We start from the raw sequence: 16,126 nt of genomic DNA on the forward strand, positions 1-16,126 counted from the left end.
AACCTTGGAGTGCAGGTTCATAGCTCCTTGAAAGTGGAGTCGCAGGTAGATAGGATAGTGAAGAAGGCGTTTGGTATGCTTTCCTTTATTGGTCAGAGTATTGAGTACAGGAGTTGGGAGATCATGTTGCAGCTGTACAGGACATTGGTTTCGCCACTGTTGGAATATTGCATGCAATTCTGGTCTCCTTCCTATCGGAAAGATGTTGTGAAACTTGAAAGGGTTCAGAAAAGATTTACAAGGATGTTGCCAGGGTTGGAGGATCTGAGCTACAGGGAGAGGCTGAACAGGCTGGGGCTGTTTTCCCTGGAGTGTCGGAGGCTGAGGGGTGACCTTATAGAGGTTTACAAAATATAAGGGGCATGGATAGGATAGATAGGCAAAGTCTTTTCCCTGGGGTCGTGGAGTCCAGAACTAGAGGGCATATGTTTAGGGTGAGAGGGGAAAGATATAAAAGAGACCTACGGGGCAACAGTTTCACAGAGAGGGTGGTACGTATATGGAATGAGCTGCCAGAGGAAGTGGTGGAGGCTGGTACAATTGCAACATTTAAGAGACATTTGGATGGGTATATGAATAGGAAGGGTTTGGAGGGATATGGGTCGGGTGCTGGCAGGTGGGACTCGATTGGGTTGGGATATCTGGTCGGCATGGACAGGTTGGACTGAGGGTCTGTTTCTGTGCTGTACATCTCTATGACGTGTTAGATTCTGTCAGGATGTTCTCAATAGTGGGGGGCAGGTCCAGAACCAGGGATCATCATTTAAGGATGAGGAGTAAACCTTTTTCAGACTGAGAGGAGAAATGTCTTCACGCAGAGATCTGGTGAACCTATGCAATTCACTGTCATAGAAAGTGTTGAGGCCATAGCATTATGTTTTATCAAGGACATAGATGTGACTCTTGTTGCTAAAGGGATCAAAGGATGTGGAGGGAGGGCATGATTAGGATATTGGGCCTGACAATAATTCATGTTGATAATGAATGGTGGAGCAGCCTCGAGGGGTGGTATGGCCTTCTGCTGACCTCTGTATGTTTTTAGGTAGGTTTCTATTTTCCAATCTATGGAATCTTCCCCGAATTGACTGAATCATCAAAAAAACCAAAGCCAACTCATCTACTATCTCTCTAGTCATTTCGTTTAAGATCCCAGAATGTTGACCGTCTCAGCGCACAGCTCCCACAATTTCTCAATAACATTTCTCTCATGATTTTAATTTTCTTCAGCTGCTCTATCTCCTCCATTTCCTGATTTATTGCTGCTTCTGGGGTGTTACCTCTTCTACAATGAAGACCAGTATAAAAAAACCTGTTTGATTCCTTTGCCATCCACTTATTTTCTATTACAAATTCTTCAGACTTATTTCCTACAAGACCAGTGGGCCAAATGGCCTCTATCTGCACTGCAGGGATTCTATGACAATTGCTCCCATTAGATAAAGAGGGAAAAAGTGTTCCCTGTTGTAGTGATTGGAACAGGACCTCACAGAATATGAGTTCCCTGATTGGGGCTGTTAATTTCTTCCCATCACGGAGCCCTGGCTGATCAATACAAACAGGAGTGTCAGGAGTTCTGTTCACTCGAGACACCGGCTCTGAGCTAGCTGTTCAGTGTCACGTACTATGCATGTGTAAAAAAAGGGTGATTCGGTTAGAGTTATTTCACCTGTGTTGGAAGAATCGAGAAGTAAGGGACCCCAGTTTAACGTGATTAACAAAAGCAATGCTGGCATCGGGAAAATCATTTTTTTTGCCCGTAAGTTGAGTCTAACACTGCACGTTGAATCTGACAGTGCATTTCAGATTCCAACAACCTTCTTAAAAGAGAACTGGACAACTATATGAAGGGGAAAAAGTGCAATGGCCAGAGATGAGTCGTCCATATTCCTTCCTTTTGTGCTGTAATTGGAATGTGGAGAGGAATTGTGGGCCATGGGGCTCCTTAAAACCTTCTACCCTGCCTCGCCCCAAGCATTCCATTTGAGTTCCAGAATTTGGAGCCATGGTAACAGCAGCTGCCCAGGATCTGGTTTGGCTCCATAGTGACCATGAACTTCAAAATACAAGTAGTATGAGGGAAACATTAAGCAACTTGCTGAAGAGTAAACAAAAAACTCAGAGCAGTAAATTGATAATTTTAAGAATTGAGTAATTTAATAAATATGACCAGAATGAAGTGCCAAGCAACAGCTGTCCATTTTATTAATTTTTCACATGGGAACCAGGAAGAGATATGGTAGGCCTCAAATTGTTGGGGAAGGGAAGGGGCAGGGATTGGGGGGTAACCTTAGGAAGTGTTGTTAATCAGTGCTGTATTTGTCACTGCTCGCATATACTTTCAGCATTTTTGATTGAATTCATTGAAAAGTAGGGACAGATGTGATTGCCTCTCAGCCTATATTTTTCTCCTCTCCCAATCAGCGTTGTGGAGAGATTTTTGGCGATGCTAGGACAGGATAGGGAAGCTTATATGTTCTTAAGAGTCCACACTGATCTCTGTGTGTGACACGGCATGAGTTGAAGCATTTGTTTGTCTGGTCTAGTCCCAGTCTCAAGTTAAACACACACATGTTCTCTTTTGTACATGCACTTATATCTGCTCTCAAAGCCACTTATTCTCTCACGCACATGCTTACTTGTGTTATAAAGTGAAGGTTGACCCCTACCCCCAGATCCAAAGAGGAGCACCTTGCCCCATAATCTGGAGGAAGAGTGTGAAAGTGGTCTAACCTGCTTTTCAGCAACTTCTAGTGGTTAAATAAAATAAATCCCTGACACTCACTCTAAATTCAAGAAGTAACAATTTATTTATCTAACTCGAACTGTGAACAAATTAACTAATTTGTTAATTAGTGGCACAGTTGGGCGGCACGGTGGCACAGTTGGGCGGCACGGTGGCACAGTGGTTAGCACTGCTGCCTCGCAGCGCCAGAGACCCGGGTTCAATTCCCGACTCAGGCGACTGACTGTGTGGAGTTTGCACGTTCTCCCCGTGTCTGTGTGGGTTTCCTCCCACAGTCCAAAGATATGCAGGTTAGGTGAATTGGCCATACTAAATTGCCCGTAGTGTTAGGTAAGGGGTAAATGTAGGGGTATGGGTGGGTTTCGCTTCGGCGGGTCGGTGTGGACTTGTTGGGCCGAAGGGCCTGTTTCCACACTGTAATCTAATCTAATCTAATCTAATCTAAACTATTAGCAATCAAATACATTCCTTCTAACTCCTAACTATTCCCAAGTAAAACAAGATTCTAATGGTGTGCAATTCTAATAAATACGAGTCACAATCATATATGAAAAAAACAGTCTCTCCAAATTACAGCCAGGTTGCATGTCTTCTAGAATGTTCTGTGCCTTCTCTGTCGATTCTTCTATAAGGAACGCCTTCTCCATTGTTGGTACCACTGTTATTTAGGTGGTGCTTTCTCTAAGACATAAATGACTGTGAGAGCCAGAGATTCTAATTCTCAAGAGAGAGAGAGAGAGAGCGCTGAGGGCTGTTAACTCCAGTGGATCACTGTTAGCTCTGGAGTCTTTGTCCAATTATTCTCTTCTTTTATACCCTTGATGATATATCATATTGCTTACAATAGGATTGGTCCTATGTTGTTAAAACTATCAGATTTAAATTTAATAGGTTTTTTTGAATCTAAATGCTTGGTTCAAACTGATTGGCAAAATTCAAAAGCCTGTTGTTTTGGTAAAAACTGATGCTTGGCCTGCTAACTGTATGGCCTTTCAATACAAATGTTTCAGTTCGAGCTCTCTGTGTACTGGCAAATGTTCAAGCTGCTGCTCACAGACATCCATTTTAAATTGCTGAGCACCGAAAAAGCACTATCTTTTAAAGGGACCATGCAATGCTTTCCCCATTTTACAGTTTTACAAACTCCAAATTCTAACTTCCTGCCTCCCAATCTATAATTACTCTACACAACTTCACAACATTTTTCCCCCCCAAGAAAAAAAATGAACCATCATAATGAAAAGATGCCTTTTTTTTGTTTTATTTCTTTTAAAATCTTAACTACATTATATCACCAGATCCATAGCTCATTAATCCAGTGTTACACATTTCATATTAATTCTATTTCTATGCAATATTGAACACTACTCTTTCTATCTTTATAGAAGCATTTTTCTTTTAAACTCACAATAAAGCATCTGCGATAATATTTTCACGACCCCTCAACATGTACAATCCATAAATTAAATGCTTATAATGTCAGATTCCAGCAAAATAATCTGGTTGTTCTTGTCCATAAACCTTTTCAGAAATATCAAAGGATTGTGAGCGGTATACGTAATCATCTCTGATACATTGTTTGCACTGTAAAGATTAAGATATTGTAAGGCTATTACCAAACTCAATAACTCTTTTCCAATGATTGAATTTTTTAAAAAAAATAACCAATTGGCCTTTCAACTCCACAATCACTCTCTTGTAACAACACAGCTCCAACACCTATTTTGCTTGCGTTGAAGGGTTTCAATAAATTTGACATGGCTAACACTAGTGCAGTGGTTAACACTGCTTTTAAATTCTCAACTCTCTCCTGGCATTGTTCTGTCCACTGAAATTTTGAGTTTCTTTTTAATAAATCCATCAACAGTGCCACTACATGACTGAAGTTTGGTACAAATGTCCTGCAGAATCCGCTCAATCCTAAAAGTCATAGCACTTCCTTCTTTCAAGACGTTTTGGGAATTGCTTGATGGCCTTCGTCTTCATGTTCCTTGGTGTCAGCCTTCCATATCCAATGATCTGCCCGAAGAATGTCACTTCTGCCTTCACAAGTTCTGCTTTTGCCAAGTTTGTGACCAACTTTGCCTTTAGTAGTCTTTTAAAGAGCTCTGCCAAATGCTCCAGGTCATCTATCCACAAATGGCTAATGATCACTAAGTCATCTACGCAGATGGCACAATTAGTCAATCTTGCCACAACTCTGTTTAAGCCTTTAAAAAATGGCTGGTGCGTTTTTCATTCTAAAGGACGTCACTTTGAATTGGTATAGCCCATTTAGAGTTACAAATGCGAAAACTTCTTTTGCTTTCTCTGACAAAGGTACTTGCGAGTGACAGTGAAGTAACTCCAACTTTGTGATGTAAGTGGCTTGTCCTACTTTTTCCACACAATCCCCCAGCCTTGGATTTGGGTATGAGTCGGATTTGGTCACAGCATTTACCATGCGAATAATCTACGCAGAATCGTTGAATACCATCATGTTTGTGAATGCACATGATCGGCAAATTACACTCACTTTGACTCATCTCTATGATGTTTTCTTGGAGTATTGCTTCCACTTTCGAACCTGCGCTACTTTGAGAGGATTAAGCCTATAAGGATGATGATTAATTGGAATAGCATTCCCTACATCAACCTTGTACAATGACATTTGTCCTCCCTATTCTATTTCTACAAGGGTCCTCATGGCCCTATTTCAATTCAGTTCTCTGTTCTGGGACAGATAGCTCACTACCCAATCACATTCCTTAAGGACTTCCCCATTATTCAATGTATTCTGAGGCATATCAAAATCCAAATCATCTGGAATTGATTCCTCACTGAGTGGCAGTAACTAATACCTGTTTGTCTGGTTCCCTTCCTCTGTCATAGCAATGTTTTCAGCACGTTCACATGACATACCTAATTGTTTTTCCCCTCTCTAGCATCTTTACCACTTAAATCACCTGACTTAACTTCTTCTCAATCTGATAGGCACCACTAAACTTTGCTTTGAAGAGATCCCCTACCACTGGTAACAGCATCAATACTTTATCACCGTGGGCAAACGTACGAATTTTAGATTTCTTATTTGCGTCTTGCTTCATTCGGAGCTGTGCCACCTTCAAATGTTGTCTAGCTAATTCACCGACTCTGTTTAATCTTTCTCTCACTCAGATACATAATCCAATTGTGAGATCTTTGACTGAGAACTATCAACTTTTCTGTAATTTTTAAAGGCCCTCTTACTGTATGACCAAATATCAATTCAAATGGAGTAAACTGAGTCGATTCATTTGGAGCATCTCTAATGGCAAATAATAAAAATGGGATTTCTTTATCCCAATCATTTGGGTATTCCTGGCCATAAGCCCTCAGCATCACCTTTTCAATGCTCCCTGGGATGCAGGATGGTACGCATTTGATGTAAAGTGTTTGATGCCTAAACTGTGACCTCCTTAAACATTTTGGCAGTAAAACTGGACCCTTGATATCTGACTGAATTTTCCTGGGCAATCCATAACCGGTAAAGAAAGCAAGCAACTCTTCCACAACCTTTTACATCTTAACATTCCACAGTGGAAAAGCATCCGGAAACCTGATAGACACATCCATTACGGTTAGCAAATTCTGGTTCCCACTTTTGGTTTTAGGGAGGGGACTTCAATTATAACCTGTGTAAAAGTTCTTCATATCCAGGAAGTGGCATGAAAGGCACTGGTTTTATCACTGCCTGTGGCTTTCCTACCATCTGACAAGGATGGCAATATTCAACCACATCTTTATGTAATCCAGGCCAATAGAAATGTTTCTGTTTCTTATCCTGAGTCGTCACTCCTGGATGATCATGCGCCACCTGCAATACTTCCTGTCTGTATTCTACTGGCAACACAATCTGGTGAACTCCTTCCCACTTCTCACCTGCAATAACCTGCCAAGGTCTCCATTTCCATCTTAGGGTTTTATCCTTAAGGCAGTAGCATTCTGAAATACACTGATACCTTTTCCGAGTAGGTTTTATGATGTAAATCCTTTTTTTGTCTTCAATCTTTTTATTGTATCTTCATTAATCTTTCAGAACCAAAATATCTATCTGATCCTCTACCTGCTTAGGTTTGTCCTTTACCATCTTATCAGTTAGCTAACTGGACCTCAATTCCTTCATCTTTCTCTTTTGTTTTCCCTTGTTTTAACTTATGGCTGTAGGATCTTGTCACCACACAGTCCAGAAAGATTTCAGGGTATTTTTCTTTTAACTCCTCAGTTCCGTGGTTTTCCTTTGGCCTTTCCACTACAATGGGCATCACTCCCATCTGTGATCCAGCTATATCATTTCCAAGAATAAACTGTATTTTTGGAATAGCCAAGTTTTCCATCACTCCCACTGTCACTTCCTTAGTCTTGAGGGGACTTTCTCACCTTAACTTATAGAGGGGAACACTACTTCCCTCTCCATTCATTCTGCAGATTACCACTCTCAGGTAATATTTCAGGAATGCAAGTATTTTCATCTCTTACTATTAGAGACAGACTAGGTCCTTTATCTCTCAATATTTTAACTTCTTTACCTACTCCCAACTGTTCTACCTGAGTAAATCTTACCTACCCAGGTGAAGTCTTTGAAAAGATCTTACTATTGTTGCGAAGTTGGTATGTAAAATTATAAAATGGGGGAAGAGTTTCTTGAAACAGCATACCAGCTGCTTGACTTCTTTTGGGATTTCGTTCACTACTTCAAGTGATCCCACTGGTTTGGCCTTTTTTACCGCATCCTTTTTCCCAGTGCCTTTCTCAAACCACTTTGTGTCCCACCTTATTGCAGTGAAAACACCGAGGCCTTTCACCCTCTTGGGTTTCTTTTTTCACATGTGGTAAACTGTTCCCAGTGTGATCTACTTTTCACTTCTCATTTGAAGGATCTCCCTTCTTCTCAATTTCTATCCCTCGCGGAATGAAATTGCTGTCGGGACGCTAAATTTCAGTTTATCCACTAAGGCGTATTCATCTGCCATCTTTGCTGCTTTTCTCACTGTTTGAACTTCCTGGTCCTCAATGAGTTCTTATCATTTCTGGAACAGAGTTTTTAAACTCCTCCAGCAGAGTATTCTCTTAGATTCTCATATGTCTTGGCTGTCTTTAATGCTGTCATCCATCTATCGAAGTTACTATGTTTAATTCTTTTAAAATCAATGTAAGTCTGGCCTGGTTCCTTTCTCACATTTCTGAACCATTGCCTACATGCTTCAATTACCAATTTGTAGGCACTCAAAATTGCCTTTTTCACTTCTTCTTATTCTCCTGATACTACCTCTGACAGCACTGCAAACACCTCACTAGCCCTGCCTGTTCTGAATTAACATTACCCACACAGTCTGGAAGCACTAAATAAATATTTTTCGACAGTGTTCACTATAGGAAATGAAAATATTAGCGAGGAAGATACAGAGATACTTGCATCTAGACTAGACGAGATTGAGGTTCACAAGGAAGAGGTATTAGAAATTCTGCAGAGTGTGAAAATAGACTAGTCCCCTGAGCCGGATGGGATCTAGGAGAAAGTGAGGACTGGAGATCAGAGCTTAAAAATGTATTGCTGGAAAAGCGCAGCAGGTCAGGCAGCATCCAAGGAGAGAAATCCGCATTCATCCCGTGTGGCTGGAGGGTTCCTAGGCGGAAGATGAGTCGCTCTTCCTCCAGGCGTCGTGTTGCCATGGTCTGGTGATGAAGGAGGCTAAGGACCTGCATGTCCTTGACGGAGTGGGAGGGGGAGTTCAGCCACGGGGCGGTTGGGTTGGTTGGTGCGGGTGTCCCAGAGTGTTGTCCTGGTTGGGTCCAAATTTTGTTGGTCTGAACGTAGTGTTGTCCTGGTTGGGTCCAAATTTTGTTTGTCTGAACGTGGGACACCCGTCTCAGACATATTGTATGTATCCCTACCAGGCTGTTTGCTACAACGAATTTGCTCATCATCACTATCCTCCTCCATCCTGTTGCATCGACTTTCCTGTCCAATTGAAGTTCAAACTCTCTTTCCATTTCTTCTCTCTTTTACTTTTTCCTATGCTAGGAATTTTCATTTTTTTTAATCAATAGTTTTAATGGTCTTTTATTAATTTTAATCAACGCAGGTTAGTGTTTTAGTCAATTAAGCAATAGTGGCAGGTAATCTAACACTATAACTTAATGTGGGTTTCCACAAAGGACATGTCAAATGATGTTAATATCCTCGGATAGGTAACCTAATGCGAATGATGCTGCCAGAACTCTCATTCTCCTTGTTTAACGAATACCATGCTTGGTGAATCAGTTTCAGCTCCGTAGTTTCCCTTGACCATTCCCTTTTGGATCTACACCAACAAGAACACTCAGAAAGGCATGTTTTAAAGTATAAATTTTTTATTCATTTGTGGGAAGTGGGTGTCACTGGCTAGCCAGCATTTATTGCCCATCCCTAGTTGCCCTTGAGGAGGTGTCTTGAACCACTGCAGTCTACCTGCTGTGAGGTGACTCTCAATGCCATGAGGAAGGGAATTCCAGGATTTTGACCCAGCAACAGTGGAAGAATGATGTATTTCCAAGGCAAATTGGTGAGTGTATTAGAGGGGGACTTGAAGGTGATGATGTTCCCATATATCTGCTGCCCTTATCCTTTTTAGATGGAAGTGGTTATAGGTTTGGAAGGTGCTGTCTGGGGATCTTTGGTGAATTTGTGCAGTGCATCCTCTAGACAGTGCACACAGCTGCTACTGAGTGTTGGTGGGAGAGTGAGTGGATGCTTGTGGATGGAGAGCACATCAAGCGGGCTGCTTTGTCTTAGATGGTGTCAAGCCATTTGAGTGTTGTTGGAATTGCATCCATCCAGGCAGTGGAGAGAATTCCATCATACTCCTGACTTGTGTCGAAAAGTGCGCACTGGAAAAGCACTGCAGGTCAGGCAGTATCTGAGCAACAGGAGAATCGACATTTCGGGTTTAAGCCCTTCAGGGCTTATGCCTTAAACGTTGATTCTCCTGCTCCTCAGATGCAGTCTGACCTGTTGTGCTTTTAAGCACCATATTTTTTTGACTCTGATCTCCAGCATCTGCAGTCCTCACTTTCTCCTCCACATTTCTGACTTGCGCCTTGTAGTCGGTGAACAGGCTTTGGTGAGTCAGGAGGTATGTTACCCGCCACTGTATTTTGAGTCTATGACCTGTTCTTGTAGCCATCATGTTTATGTGGTGGGTCCCTATTGAGTTTTTAGTCAGTGGTAACCTAAGCATGTTGATAGTGGGAGATGCAGTGATGATAGCTCCACTCAATGTCAAGAGCAATGGTTATATCATCGCTTACTCGAGATAGTCATTGCCTGACGTATGTCTGGCACGAATGTTACTTTCCTCTTGTCAACCTCAGCCTGCATATTGTCCAGATCTTGTTGCATTTGAACATGAACTGCTTTGGTATCTGAGGAGTCTCGAATAGTGGTGAACATTGTGCAATCATCTGCGAACACCCCCACTCTGATCTTATGATGGAGGGAAGGTGATTGATGAGGCAGCTGAAGATGTTTGGACCTAGGACACTACCATGAGGAGCTCCTGCAGAGATGTTCTGGAGCTAAGATGACAGACCGCCAATAACAACCATCTTCTTATGTGCGAGGTATGACTCCAATTAGCCCCGATACCCATTGACTCCAGGTTTACTAGGGCTCCTTGATACCACACTCGATCAAATGCAGCCTTGATGTCAGGGACTCACTCGCCTCACCTCTGGAGTTCAGCTATTTTGTCCATGAAGGCTGTAATGAGGTCAGAAGCTGAGTGGTCTGGTGGAACCCAAACTGGGTATACTGTTGATGAAACCTTCCATCACTTTAGTGTTGACTTGAGTGTAGTATTATGGGGTGGTAATTGGCTAGATTGGATTTGTCCTACTTTTTGTGTACAGGACATTCATAAGCAATTTTCCACATTGACCGGCAGATGCCAGTATTGTAACTACTGGAAAAGCTTGGCAAGGGGAGACAGAAGTTGTGGAGTTCAAGTCTTCAGCACCGACCTCCAACTGTTTCTTGATATCACGTGAAATGAGTCAAATTGGCTGAAGACTGGTATGTCTTATGCTGGGGACCACTGAAAGAGGCTGCAAGATCTTTTGCACTCATGTGTTTGGCTCTTCCATTATTCAGCGTCTCTATATCTGAATTATATTTGCATCCTCGACAACATCCAGCGAATCTCTTTTGTATCAACATCCTCCTATAGTGTGGTGACAGGAAACTGCACACAAAACTTCGGCAGTAGCCTATCTAACGTTATATACAACTGCTTCACGATCTCCTTGCTCTTGCCTTCAATGTCTTGACTAATAAAGGCAGTAAGGGTCTATTATGTATTCATAGTCTGGCATGTATGAATAAAATTTTGGATAATGCTTATACAATTATAATAAATCCCGAGAAAATTGTACAGGATAGTAATAAGAAATCTAAAACTTGTAAGATGTACGTAAACTTGTGTACTGACATTGGGTAATCAAAACGTGCTCTGAATAAAGCACGTGGAGTCTTGTCTGGGCTGGTACCTGTGTGTAAGGGCAGACGTGCTGCCTGGGTGGACTACAAGACAAAGTCTCTTGCTCAAAGACAATAGAAACTCAAATGGGGGAGCCTTACACCCACCAAATACTGTGGTTCAAAGCAACTCCGAGAGGGGGTTGGAGTTGCCCACGCCTGTTTCTTCTGAAAACAATGGTCCAACTAATTTTGACTGGGGCTATTTTCCCTGGAATATTGGAAGCTGAGGAGTGACCTTTTAGAGGTTTATAAATCATGAGCAGAGGCAGGCAAGATCTTTTCCCCAGGGTAGGAATGTCCAAAACTAGAGAGCATATGTTTAAGTTGAGAGGGGAAAGATTTAAAAGGAACCTAAGGGGCAACTTTTTCACTCAGAGGATGGTGTAGTATGGTAAAAACAATGACTGCAGATGCTGGAAACCAGAGTTTGGATTAGGGGTGCTGGAAGAGCACCGCAGTTCAGGCAGCATCCGAGGAGCAGCAAAATCGACGTTTCGGGCAAAAGCCCTTCTTTTGCCCGAAACGTCGATTTTGCTGCTCCTCAGATGCTGCCTGAACTGCTGTGCTCTTCCAGCACCACTAATCAAAAAGGATGGTGTAGTATGGCATGAGCTACTAGAGGAAGTGGTGGAGTTTGATATGACACAATATTTAAAAGGCATCTGAATGACTATATGAATAGGAAGTGTTTAGAAAGATATGGACCAAATACTGGCAAATTGGAATAGATTTCTTGAGGATAAATATACCATCAAGCCCATTGAGTCTGCACCAATCCTCCAAGGACCATCCTTCATAGTCCCCACAACCCCGCATTTACCATTGGCTCAGGCACCTACTGTGCTTTTCCAGCACCACTCTAATCTAGACTCAGGCACCTGACCTGCCGATCCTGGGGCAACTTTAGCATGACCAATCAACCTAATCTGCACATCTTTGGACAATGGGAGGAAACCTACGCAGACATAGGGAGTCACCCCCGGCTGGAATCGAACCCGGGTCCCTGGCAGCAGGACCAACGACTTTGCCACCATGCAGCTCCATTGACACGTCTCACGATCCCCTCGTCGGGCTCGCGCTGCGGATAGTCCCCAATCACTGGCCACGGGAGCCTAGTGCGCACGTGCAGGAGCGGGCTGAGCTCTGAGCATGCTCCGTCTCATTCCTGGGGCCAGTCTGCGGAGGAGCGGACGGTTCGGGCGGCGGGAGAAGAATGTGAGACCGGGTAGGAATGGAAGCCGCCGCAATGGGGCCTGGCGACTTTATCAACGCCTGAGGCCACGAATAAGAGCCCCTCGGCCCCGTGTTAACACCAAGGATGGTGACAGGCCCGAGGGGAGGGGGAGGGTGTACACTAACATCCATCTTGCAGGAGGCGGTGACCCTTCACTGGGAGAGCTCGGGTTATCCAGGTAACCCCGGCCGGCAGCCATCTTGGTAAGGGAATCCCATGTATAGCACAAGAGAAGTGGGGTTTGCAGCTTAAGGGCGACAATGTAAGAAAGCAGCCAGAGTTGTCTGCTCTGAATTTCTTTCCTGTGCATATCGTCACGAATTTTTTCAACTGCCCCTTTGCAGGGTGTCAAGGGGAGGAAACACAGGAAAACCAATTCGAAACACGACAGGGTGACTGGATTCAAAAAGACCTGATTAAGATCCGCCTTTGAATTTGGAAGGTGAAATGCTGTCTGTGGGAAAAGATTTCACACATCGGTGTGACTAGGAAAGCATCGAGACTCTCTCAATCCCTTGAGTGAGAGTCGTCCAACGAACTGACTGTGGAAAGAGCTTTAATTAATTATACAGCCCGAAGACCATCACATCATTCACTGTGTTTAGAAACGTGTTGCATACCTGAACAAGTTTTGAACTTGCCATTAAACCTGGAAAGATACAAGGACGCCAACAACATGGAGAAACCTTGGAAATGTGAAAACTGTGGGAAGAGATTCAGATACCCATCCAGGTTGGAATATCATCGACGCAGTCACATTGGGGTTGGCACTGGACAGAAACCATGGAAGTGTGAGGACTGTGGCAAAGGATTTGATTATCCATGCCTGCTGGAAACCCATCGACGCAGTCACACTGGAGACAGGCCATTCATCTGCTCCATGTGTGGAAAGGGGTTTGCCAAGTCAGCCAGCCTCATGTTACATCAGCGAATTCACACTGAGGAGAGACCATTCAAGTGCAGTTATTGTGGAAAAAGGTTCAGACAGTCATCCACCCTCACTGCACACCAGCGAATTCACACTGGGGAGAAGCCGTTTACCTGCTCAGTATGCGGGAAGAGATTTGCTCAGTCATCCAGCCTCCAGTCACATCAGCAAATTCACACTGGGAAGAGGCTATTCAATGGCACTTCCCACAGAAAGAGGTTGAAGCCTTCAGCTGACCTGATGTCACATCAGCATGAAGATCCTGCACAGAGGCCATTCACCTGCTCCATGTGTGGGAAGGGATTTACTCAATCAGCCAGCCTCATGTTACATCAGAGAATTCACACTGAGGAGATGCCATTCAGTTGCAGTCACTGTGGGAAGAGGTTCAGGTCTTCATCCAACCTCAATGCACACCAGAGAGTTCACACTGGGGAGAAGCCATTCATCTGCTCGGAGTGTGGAATGGGATTCACACAGTCAGCAAACCTGGCTGTACACCAACGAATTCACACTGAGGAGAAGCCATTCAATTGCACTCACTGCGGAAGGAATTTCAGGCAATCATCTACCCTCACCGCGCACTTACGCACTCACACTGGAGAGAGACCATTCACCTGTTCAGAATGTGGGAAGGGATTCACCCAGTCAGCCAGTCTCATGTTACATCAGCGAATTCATAATGGAGAGATGCTGTTTAGCTGCTCTTACTGTGGAAAGGGTTTCAGGCAGTCTTCTGACCTCACTGCACACCAGAGAGTTCACACTGGAGAGAAGCCATTCATCTGCCCTGATTGTGGGAAAGGATTCACTCATTCATCTGGCCTTTGGTCACATAAGCGAGTTCACACTGGGGAGAAGCAATTCAGCTGCATTGCCTGTGGAAAGAGGTTCAGGTCTGCTTCTGACCTCAACGTACACAAGCGAGTTCACACCGGGGAGAGGCCATTCATCTGCTCCACTTGTGGGAAGGGATTCACACGGTCATCCAATCTGTTGACACATCAGCGAATTCATAAGCGTCAGAAGAGTTTGACTTCTGTTGTTAATCACATTCAGGTTTGATCATATGATAATATTTGACGGGTTTCTGTTGAATGTAACAACTTTGGTAACTGGCTTTAGTTGAATATTTTAGATCTGCTCCTGATTTTTGGGGTTGCAATATCCCTTAAAAAACACCATCTGTGATCTATTCACTTAATTTAAGAACTCCTGATAGGAACTTGATTATAATAAATTTGAGCTTTTACTTCAATCCAAAATTTATCTTTGGTGCAAATCTAAAAGTCTGAAAGGTTTCATTGAATCTCCAATTAAAAAGTGCTGATAAATTTTTGCTGATAATTCTTACAAACTTATACATCCTTCACATTTTGAAATTAAATGATCAGAAGCAAAAAAAAAACTTTGCCACACTGGGAAAACATAGTAATGTCACTCAACATTGATTTTAATAAAGTTTGGGAGGTGCAAAATTCAAACATTATGACCCAGCAGCAGCTACACTTGGTCAAGACAGAACCCTTGTAAAAGACTGGTCTGAGACCAGCTAATGACCATCTGTCATTAAAGCAAAAAGCAAAGCCCGCCTGATATACAACGTAAACCCAAAATCTACAACGTGGAATCATTTGAAAGTAGCTGAGACTTTCAGACAAAAAGAAAGGGAGACACTGTGTAAAGAAACACTGGATCAATTACCTTTGTCAAGGAATCCAAATTGCCTGTGACAGTAGAAATCTATGTCCTACATTTGTTGGGATCAAGAGTATACTTGGTCCAACCAGCATTAAAGTTAGCCCCTTGAGATCAGGAGATGTTAAAATTCTCATTGATGAAAGTAAGAAGATGCCCCACTGCATTAAGCACTCCTTTGAACTGTACTCCTGTGACACAGATAAAGTCCTGTCTCCATTTCACACACTCCTGCAGCTTCTTATTGTGGTTGACTTGGATACAGAGCCTTCATCACCCGACCTGGAAAAAGCCGTGGATTGCCAAGCAAGCAGAAAGGCCGTCGGTGAGGATGGAATCACAGCCAGACTGTTCAAACACAGAAAGTCACATGTACGGCTGCATCTAAGTTCCTCCTCCTCCTGTTGGGATATAGGATCTGTTCCATACGACATGCATGATGCAAAAATCGCCACAAGCTATGAAAACAGAGACAGAGGAGATTGCAACAATGACCGAGGCATGTCATTCCTAAGTGTTACAGACAAGACTTTCCCGAGGGTCATGTTTAAATGATTCCAGTTATTTACAGAGCTAGTGTATCCAGAAGGACGATGTGCTTCCTGTGCTGACAGATCAACAGTGGACAGGATCTTCTCCATACACCAGCTACAAAGGAAGTTTATAATTGGAATAAAACAAAGAACTAATGATCATGAAATCCCTACAGTGTGGAAACAGGCCACTTGGCCCAACAAGTCCACATCAACCCTCCGAAGAGTAACCCACCCAGACCCATTCCCCTACCCTACTGCTCTGTATTTCCCCTGGCTAATGGACCTAAATGACCCCAACACAAGGGAAATATTTCCCTCCCCACTCCTATCTGCACTCCGTAAAGACCATTCCCTCCGCGAATCCCTTGTTAGGTCCACTACCCCCACCAGCCCACACTCCTCCCTCAATCTCTGTCCAAGGCTCCAAAGGAGCCTTCCGCATCCGTCAGAG

General features: G+C 43.3%; 1 protein-coding gene across 1 annotated transcript in view; it reads left to right on the plus strand.

Annotated features, from left to right (window-relative positions):
* The window catches only part of LOC122543922 (zinc finger protein 850-like), a 70,147-nt gene extending 54,263 nt beyond the window's left edge, over nt 1–15,884 (plus strand). The window contains exon 3 of the mRNA XM_043682852.1: nt 13,267–15,884. Coding sequence (XP_043538787.1) covers nt 13,267–14,506 — 1,240 coding nt within the window. The 3' untranslated portion in view covers nt 14,507–15,884. The remainder of the gene's footprint in view (nt 1–13,266) is intronic.
* The last annotated feature ends 242 nt before the right edge of the window (nt 15,885–16,126 follow it).

The sequence above is a fragment of the Chiloscyllium plagiosum genome, chromosome 45, assembly GCF_004010195.1.
Source record: "Chiloscyllium plagiosum isolate BGI_BamShark_2017 chromosome 45, ASM401019v2, whole genome shotgun sequence".
NCBI classification, from domain to species: Eukaryota; Metazoa; Chordata; class Chondrichthyes; order Orectolobiformes; family Hemiscylliidae; genus Chiloscyllium; species Chiloscyllium plagiosum.